The sequence below is a fragment of the Lacerta agilis genome, chromosome 2 (genome assembly GCF_009819535.1).
Source record: "Lacerta agilis isolate rLacAgi1 chromosome 2, rLacAgi1.pri, whole genome shotgun sequence".
Classification (NCBI taxonomy): domain Eukaryota; kingdom Metazoa; phylum Chordata; class Lepidosauria; order Squamata; family Lacertidae; genus Lacerta; species Lacerta agilis.
In genome coordinates, this window is record NC_046313.1 from 29405120 (window position 1) to 29414379 (window position 9260).

The following is a 9260-nucleotide window of genomic DNA, read 5'->3' on the forward strand; positions in this document are numbered from 1 at the left end:
AATGAGATAAATGTTGGTGGGGCTGAGATTTGGAGACTCCCAAGCTCTTGCTCTGAGAGCCAGCCTTCAGTTTACTCAGGATAACTGTGATGAATCTTCTAGCACATTGATTTTCACTTCTAGGATGAGCCATTGTGATTGGGAGGGAGGAGTTATTTTGATCAGAGCAGCAGTGCTAGTCCCCTGAGGGACAAAGGGTTTATTAGCTTGGGGAATTGGTGTGAAGGGAGAGGTTCAATTAAAACCCTTGCCCAGTGCCACTGTTCTGATACACACACACACACACACACACACACACACACACTTGAATTATTAGTCCAAAATTCCCTGCATAACATGTAGTTGTGCAGTTTGGCTCTTAGCCATTGTGTTATTCAGGTCACAGAGAACAGAAAGCAGATGACAAAATCCCGTGTTCTCCCCAAAGGATCAAGCACAGCTTTTTCTAATGCAAATTCTTGTATGGGAAAATTGTTACAGGCTTTGAGCAAATAGGAACCGCTGTTGTATAGGAATGAGTCTGAGGATGCCCTTGTAGGGAGAGTGCCTGTACTGTTCCCATGAAAAATCCCCAAATCTGAACACATGACAGGTGTTCTCAGAAAACTTTGCACATGAAGCAGCTTTACTCAAGAATCAGAGCACTGGGCTATACAGCCCCAGTAGGTCTAACCTGTGGTTCTCCAGATGTTGTTGGACTACAGCTCCTGCTGTCCCTGCCTTTTGGCCCTGCTGGCTGGGATTGATAAGAGATATAGTCTAACAATATACAAAGAGCCAAAGGTTAGCTACCATTGAATCTAGTCCAATATTGTCTAGAGAACCACTGCCAGTTGGAATAGTCTCAGGCGGAGTCTTAGACACCTCTGCCTAAGCAAAGAATTGAACAGGACATACACGGTACATAGTTAAACATAGTAGAATTTGCTGCCACAGGATGTAGTGATGATTGCCAACTTGGATGACTTCAAAAGGGGGTTAGACAAATTCATGGAGGATAAAGCTATCAGATACTAGTCATGATGGCTCTGTAGTCCCCAGTACTGAAGGCAGTATGAATGCCATTGCTGGGGAACACAAATGGGAAAAGTGCTGTTATGCTCATGTGCTGCTTGTGAGCTTCTCATAGGTTTCTGTCTGGCCAGTGTGGGAACAGGATGTCGGATTAGGTGGGCTTTTGGTCTGATTCAGGAGGGCTCTTCTGTTCCGATGAACTTGCATGCAAAGTATACCACTTACCCCAGAGCTACAGTTCCTATCCTATTAAATCACATCTAGTGAGCACAAGGATTTATGCAACGTGTGTCTTCGTGATTACCTCTATATGATTGTATGAGTGCAAGCAGAGGAGGCTTAAAAGTGTGGGGTTTCAGATTTTTCAAACTGTCTGATTGAAGGCAGTAGCTTTTTACAGTAATTTGGTCGTTGAAGTAGTTTGCATGCCTTTGTTTTGCTCTCTGAATCATATACTATTGCTATGAGTGGGTCTTTCATTAAAATTGCAACTTGGGTCCTTCATTGCACTCATATTCAGGGCTTGTGGTCTGGCAACATATTAGTCTTATAATTATGACCGTCACTGTAAGTCCTAAATATTTGAATTGTGATTATGATGGCTTAGAAAATGCCCTTCTGATGCAGTTAATTGGTGCTGTATAATTCATTTGCTTCATAAGTTTAGTAAGATCATTGTCAAGCTGGCAGGCAGCAGTCTTCCTGCCCCCTCCCTCCCTCCCTCCCAATGCTCAGCTCAGGACTGGAGATTGTACTGCTACAGTAACACTCAGACATGAGATGGTAGCATATAGTACATATGGCTAATATTTGTTCCACTACAAAGGGAGAGAACGTGTGTGGGATATTTAGCAGAGCCGGATAGGGGCAGTGTGCGGGATGTGTTCCTCCCCTGGCTTCCCAACATAGTGATTACTACCAGTAAGTAACTGAGAATGGAGGGGCAAAGTGTTGGGAGGCTTGCATTGGCTCTACTGCTGCACCTGCACAATGCCATCCACTCCACTGGCTGCTACTGCCTTTAGGCATGTAGCCATCTTCTTGGCTGCAATACTCTTGTGCCTGCTTCATTGTTTGCAAAGAGCCATGCAAAATTGACAAAAATGACCCAGTTTGAGAGATACTGGGGTTGAATTTGATACTGAAAACAGACAATACTTTTGGGCCTTGGAATTTTGAGCGAGTGCCATGGGTGCAAACTCTTCTGGTGGCTTCTCTTGTGATGTGCAAATGAAACCAATAAAACAAAAGAAGCATGTATGTGTGCATCAAGGACAACTGTACCTTTATGAGCATCAGTTAGCTTAAACATTAACTGTCATATAGCTTAAACATTATTCTCTCCCTCTCCAGCTTACGGTGTTGAATGCTAGCTCAATAAGCAAGCTTTGACTGCACAGTCAAATTGGGCCTGTTGATTTACAACAGAAAATAAACCTCAGCCTGGTCACAAAGCTTTCGTTCTTGCATAAGTAGTAACATATTAGATTGGATTCAGACTAAGTTTTAGTTGAACTTAGGTCCTATTGTAATCAATGGAAGAAATTGGTCATGACTTGAATTATACTGAGGTCAGTAGAAAATAAGTACAACTAACTTTGTCTGGATCAATAGACAAGGTGTAATTGTTTCATCTCTGACAAATGTTAGCATTTTTTAAACAGCTCTCATGGTACACATCATGCGGGCATTTAATGACACAAAACAGTGACTTTCAGAGTAATAACTTTACAAATGCTTGCTAACAAATATGTTTAACTTTTACAGGACATGTTTGCACTGGGCTTGCAAGCGGAATCATACCCAAGTGGTTTCTTACCTGCTGGATTCTCGAGCTGATAAGGAGATTTTCACAGCTAATGGAGAGCTGGCAGCACATTTAACTTCAAAGAAAGAAATCAGAAAGCTTCTGGGAGGTATACTCGACATACTGAATTTGTCTTTCCAAAAATATACTATGAACTAATTTAATATATTAGATGCACTGCATTTTTCAGACAAGTTATCTGCCATCTCTGATCTTTTCATCAGCCCCTGATAAGCTCCCAAGGAAGACAAGACTTCCTAGGAACACAGTGTGAGAACCGCTGCTATAGTTAACAGGCAGAATATTGTGTGAGGCTGTTTGTAGGCTAGAGAAACTGAGGCTGCAGTTTTAATTTTATTTGTTTTAAGCTTTTATAGGCCGTTTTCCTGAGGCATAAAGATGTTAGCAACAGCTTTAATGTCACAGAAATTAAAACAGCTTTAAATGCAAAACAGAACTAGTCACATCAGCTAAAAGTCAATGAACAAAACGAAGTTTTTCATCCTCTGGGAAATCCCAGCAACAAAAAAGACTTGCTCTGTACCTTAGGCAGAGCATCCCAAATCCTGAGAGCTATGGCAGTGAAAGCTTTGCTCCTTGCTGCTTGTCTCATCTAAAACAAAGGTAGAATTATGGCCAGGGTATACTGACCTGACTGTAATTGGGGAGCTGGTTGATATAGGAGTTTGGGGTAATCCCCTTGCCCTTTTTTGGACTTCTTTCTGAGTAACTGTATATAGGACCAGAATAATTTTTAAATAATTTTTTTTGCACAAGCTGTTCAATTAAATGAGAGAGCTGTTGTGCTGTGCCAGTGAGATTCTGTAATACTTAAGATTCCATTCCTTTGGTCATGGTGGCTTCTAGGAATTTGGACAGGTGGTAGTATACTGGGAACCTAAAAATGCCCCTTCTCCAATTCATTCCAGAAAAGTATAGCCCCCCCCCCCCGAACGTCAAATTAAAGCTGGGATACAGATTAAAGAGTCTTTCTTCAGCAGTGCAGCTTTGGCCTGTATGTGTGTGCATACATCTTTCCCCTTACCAATTCCAATAAGCAAATAAAATTTCTGCAGGATGTTTCTTCCATGAATCAAAGATTTGCTAATCCAACTCTCTGGATTGATTCTATATGTACATTAAACAGCTGCATGTATTTTTTTGCCATACTTAATTCTACTCTGAAATAAGTTTGCTTTCTTTTAGCTAAAAGCTTGCAGTTTATGATTTTAAATACAGTATATGTATTTGGCAGATGTTCTGGGTGGTATTAGAATTCTGCTAGCCATTATTTAAAATGGGTTAAATTATTAAAATATTCTCTTTTTCTTTCCCACCCCACCCCCGTTGAAGTGGAAGAATGTGACAATCAAGAAGTGAATGACTTAAAGCTGCCAAATGCTGGAGACTCTCTGACAAACCCGTCATTCCCTTGCGTTGACTATCAAGAAAAGAACAATGCCCCTCATCTCTTAGCACCACCTGAGGACAATAGCACTGCCATCTCTTACTTATCTGAAAGTGAACCTAGCCCTCGTTTATCAGCAACTCAGCTTGAAAATACTTGCACACCCATTTCCTTGCATGCTGAAACTGAACTTTCTGAAGAGCTGCATGAAGGGGACCTTCCTTCTCCCATCAGCTCAGGAGTATCAGAATGCACAGTGCCTCGAGTCCAGAGCTGCCCTGTTTATCCCTCATCTACATCTCACAACAGAGCTCTCTTGACCTCAACTGTTCCTCGACAACATGTACCTCAGCAAGCAAATGGCTGCTGTATGGGCACTGCACCACCCTTACAGCCGCTGCTTCTCACAGGAACTTTTTCATATAATATGCAAGGTACTGAAGAGTATTTTTCCATTTTAATGCTTTTACTGCATAGCTGGAGACAGTGCATGTGTGTAACTACCTTTAGTGCTTCATATCTGCTTTAAGAAACTTTTCTTTTTCTTTCCTTAAAGAGAGTTGGTAGAGCTTTGTCAAGATAGGGCATTTTCTCTTAATTGCCGCATGACCGGGATCAGTTTTGTGTCATTATGCTTCTGTGTAATATGATCATAGGTTGTCACAGATCAGTGTTCACGAGGGAAATGAACTTTTGAGGAAGTAGTTGTTGTATCTCAGTTATTTGGAAATCTTCCTGGAATAATAGCAGAATTGTTGGTTGGAGTGCAATGGGTTGAAGGAAACGGTGACATTGTAATGAAGGAAATGGGCAGCTCTTCCAAATTAGACAAGTCTTACTGAAAAACATGTGCCCAGACTTCAGATTGCTGTGCAGGTGCCAAGAATGAGACTTGCACTGGCTCAAGTGTTGGAATGTAACATTTCAAAGCAATACGTTAATCTGCTTGTGACGGTTAACTCTAGCACATATAAAATTAGGATTGAGGCATTATTTATGTTTCATTTGTGCCCTGCTCTTCTTCTGAGCTCAGAGCAATTTACACATGGAGCCTAGGCTGTCTTTCACCTACTTAGCTTCAACCATAAAACTAAATCACGCCTATCTTCTATGCATGAAAAAGCTGGTCAGCTTCAACATTTAATTGCTTAAGAGTAGAGAATCATTAACTTCAGGGCTTCATTAAATCTGCAGATGCAGATTATTATTATTTTAAAGCACACTTGGCACTAATCAGATGCTGGAAATATCGCTGTGAAGACCCAGCAGCCACTACTAAGCAAGAGAATGAGATGGGTAAGAAGACAAGGTGGACAGCTGAAGAGCTCATCTCTTTGTGGCAGTGGCCTGTGAATCACTTTCCCATCTTTAGCCCCTTAATAGCTTTATACAGCTGTCACAGCTCTCCACCCCACTTGCTTCTTCATTGCACGCTACACTTACTGATCTCCTTGAGTAATTTTAGTGGACTGGGGCTGTTCATCTGCAGTGCATGTATGTGTGTGCATACTGTACTCTTTTTTGCTGCAGTTGCCTGTAGCAACATTGCCATAACTTGTTCTTCGTGTCTGTTCTCTTCTCAACCTTAAACTTCTCAACTTTGTTCTTCAGTCATTACTTATGCATATATCTGAGAATCTGTGGCCACACAACACAGCAGAATTCATGAGAGCCCCACTGCTTTACAATGGGAGATTGCTGCTACTGACTTACACTGGATTCTGTTGAATCTGTGCAAAACAATGAGCAAATATAAATGATAAAGGCTGTGGTCTAGTAAACATCTGTTAACATTTGTAGGGTATATTTCCAAGGATATATATTTGGGTTTGTGGCTGTCATTTCCGTTTCTCTGCATTTTGGCGATGATTAACTTCAAAATACTCTTTTCTCTCCACATATAGAACTGGTACTTAAAGTAAGAGTTCAGAACCCTAAAGAGAATGACTTCATTGAAATTGAACTGGACAGACAAGAACTGACTTACCAAGATTTGCTCAGAGTGAGTTGCCATGAATTGGGCATTAATCCTGAACAAGTGGAAAAGGTTAGAAAGCTACCGAATACACTGATAAGAAAGGTAAGGACCATCGTTTTCCTTCAAGTATTCCTATGTCGACTCTCTTACCAGTAATGTTAAAATAAATCTCTGTCCAAAACAGAACATAGGCAGTTTTAAAAGTAGCCTGAGATAATGCTTTGACCAGGCAACTATCTGCTAGTTTCTTCTGGCAATTTTAGGTAGCAGGCAGTTTCTAGCATAGGTGTTCTTGGACCCTTAGTGACTACCAGGTAAATTTGCCTCTTCTCCTTCCCAGTTCTTCGGCCTTAGGGCAAAGTAGCTGCTAAGTAGAGATAAGCAACTGATGGAGAAAGGCAGCTGGAGACTCCTGCAATCCTGTGGGTGTAGCTGAACCTCTCTCCAAGTCACTCTGCCTTTGGGTATGGGAGCATTCAGAATTTTTAACAGGCAGAGCCAGCCTGCTCTCAAGTAGTGAACAGAATGCAGAGTTTGGCTCTAATAACCTATGCAATTTACAGAATCCTAATGCAATTTCTTGCTGGACTGTACCACTTAAAAGCGGAGGTGGGAAAATCTTTGTTTCTTGGTTGTATAGATATTGTGTTGCACATAAAAACTAGCATAAACAAGATAAAGTATAATACTTGCATGGGGGAAGAGAAGGGAAGTTGCATTGTGCAAGTGGGACAACTTTGTTGGATACAGCCAAACGTTTTTAGATTTACAAGGGGTTTTATCCAGAGCTGAGTGTGACACAGGTGGCGCTGTGGGTTAAACCACAGGGCCTAGGGCTTGCCGATCAGAAGGTCGGCGGTTTGAATCCCCATGACGGAGTGAGCTCCCATTGCTCGGTCCCTGCTCCTGCCAACCTAGCAGTTCGAAAGCACGTCAAAGTGCAAGTAGTTAAATAGGTACCACTCCGGCGGGAAGGTAAACGGCGTTTCCGTGTGCTGCTCTGGTTTGCCAGAAGCGGCTTAGTCATGCTGGCCACATGACCCGGAAGCTGTTCGCCGGCTCCCTTGGCCAATAAAGTGAGATGAGCGCCACAACGCCAGTCATCTGCAACTGGACCTAATGGTCAGGGGTCCCTTTACCTTACTCCTGCTGAAGTAGTGCTGTTTGCTGGTTTCCAGTTTCTGATCCCTATCCTGCTTTGCCCGTTACACTGCTTGTTTGAGTTCCCAACTTTCCATAGAATCATAGTTGGAAGGGACCCCCCAAGGATCATCTAGTCCAACCTCCTGCAATGCAGGAATACACAGCTGTCCCATATGGTGCTATCAGCACCATGCTCTAACCAGCTGAGCTACGCAGCGTGATAAGACACTTTACAGTGGGCTGTAGAGGAACCAGCAAGATTTGACTCCCTCCACCTTCCTCAAGCACATTCAGGAAAATGCTAGATCCAAGCAAAAATGTTCATATCAGATAAAAGCTAGTATATCTTCCCACACATGGTAATGACTAAGTGGTCATGCTGTGGCTATTACTCTATCAACCCACCATACTAATGCAGTTCTGTGAATGAAGTGAGTTAGCATTAAAAATGTAGATTTGTTGGAGTGACTTCCTACTCAAAAACTTGGCACAGGGAATATTATTTCATAATGGAGACACTTAAAAGTACTGCAGTTCTTTACATGTATTTGATCTGGTTGTCTCAATACATGCTTTGTCATTTGCTTTGTTAAACTGATTTTATAAAGTTACTGCAACTAATCAGTTAATGATATTTGTGTCTTTCATTCAAGGATAAAGATGTTGCCAGGCTTCAGGATTTTCAAGAGCTAGAGCTGGTTTTGGTGAGAAACATCAGTTCTCCTTTCAGAAATGCTTCAGCAACGCTAATGGAAAGACCCTGCTATAACACTAAAGCAGCAAAGTTGACATACTGAAGTTTAAGACTTCTAGGAAGTTGATATCTAAGAACCTTATTCTCGTTAAAATTAAAGCAGTATGTGTTTACTATTCAATATTTTTATATGCAGCATTTTTCCTAACTTTGGTTAATATTTCTTGAGTGGTGCTATCTCAAAGATGGCTCTTGGATTGCTCAAGCACTTCGGCAGTCTCATGTGTTCATACACTGAACAAGCGCCAAGTGGAAAACTGTTTTGTGGGGGAAACTAATCACAATTGTTTCCTCAATAAATATTTGTTCCCTCAGTCAACTGGTGTCTGACACCTAATGATATATATTGAGTTAATATATTTTATACATTGTTTTCAGGCCAACGTTGCCACAGAAAAATTAGTGTTGTCATAGTCGCTGGTCCTTTTTTTTTTTGCTAGGACCTTCTCTGTGTAACAGTAAGACAAATGAACTGAGGAACAAGTTCTGTTTTCTTGTCCTATGCTCTTTATAATATAATGCTGTAAAAACGGAATTGTTTTGAGAAGATAAACAATGAAGAAACAGGTTTAAACAAGTGTTTCCTGTTACCAGTTTTTGTTCTATAATATTGCTTGTTGCATAGTAACGTTAGTTTGAGAGATGATATAGCAATGCTGGTAACTAAGCAAATCTATGCATTTAGAAAACTATTTTTGTAGTTTTATATAAAAAGGCATGTAATGCAAACCAAACCAACAGAAAATGATGAATTTATGTGATGCTTTATCCTGTGAACCTAAGAACAGTTTTCAATGGCAGCTTTATTTTTGCACTATCAACTTGTAACAGGGTAGCCAATAGTTTTAAAGTGGTTGTTAATTAAAGTTTTGCTTTAGGCCTTGCGGCACCACCTCATAATTCACCTGTCATGAAGCTGTGTGCATTTGCCAACATGTCTTCTAACAGTTGATGTAGGCCCGCATCTACTTAAGGTTTAGTTACTTTGGGCTGACTGGATTACATAGAGAAATACCGCGACAAGGTTATTAGTTTCCTTTTGTCTGGTTCCTATGGCTGACAATGCGTTCTACATGCTTTCCTGTATACAAGTGGCGGGTTACATAAAATGTTGGAGTATCGGATCATATGGTCTTCTGTTCCTATTCTCGCTTCT

At 41.1% G+C, this 9260-nt stretch overlaps 1 protein-coding gene across 3 annotated transcripts in view; it reads left to right on the forward strand.

Annotated features, from left to right (window-relative positions):
- Nucleotides 1–9231, forward strand: part of LOC117040982 (ankyrin repeat domain-containing protein 40-like) — a 58801-nt gene extending 49570 nt beyond the window's left edge. For 2 of the 3 annotated variants that reach the window (XM_033139191.1, XM_033139190.1), the window contains exons 2-5: nucleotides 2782–2930; nucleotides 4175–4663; nucleotides 6134–6309; nucleotides 8004–9231. In XM_033139191.1, coding sequence (XP_032995082.1) covers nucleotides 2782–2930; nucleotides 4175–4663; nucleotides 6134–6309; nucleotides 8004–8147 — 958 coding nt within the window. In that variant the 3' untranslated portion in view covers nucleotides 8148–9231. Of the gene's footprint in view, nucleotides 1–2781; nucleotides 2931–4174; nucleotides 4664–6133; nucleotides 6310–6547; nucleotides 6672–8003 lie in introns of all 3 variants that reach the window. The other variant, XR_004425916.1, reaches the window with a different exon arrangement.
- The last annotated feature ends 29 nt before the right edge of the window (nucleotides 9232–9260 follow it).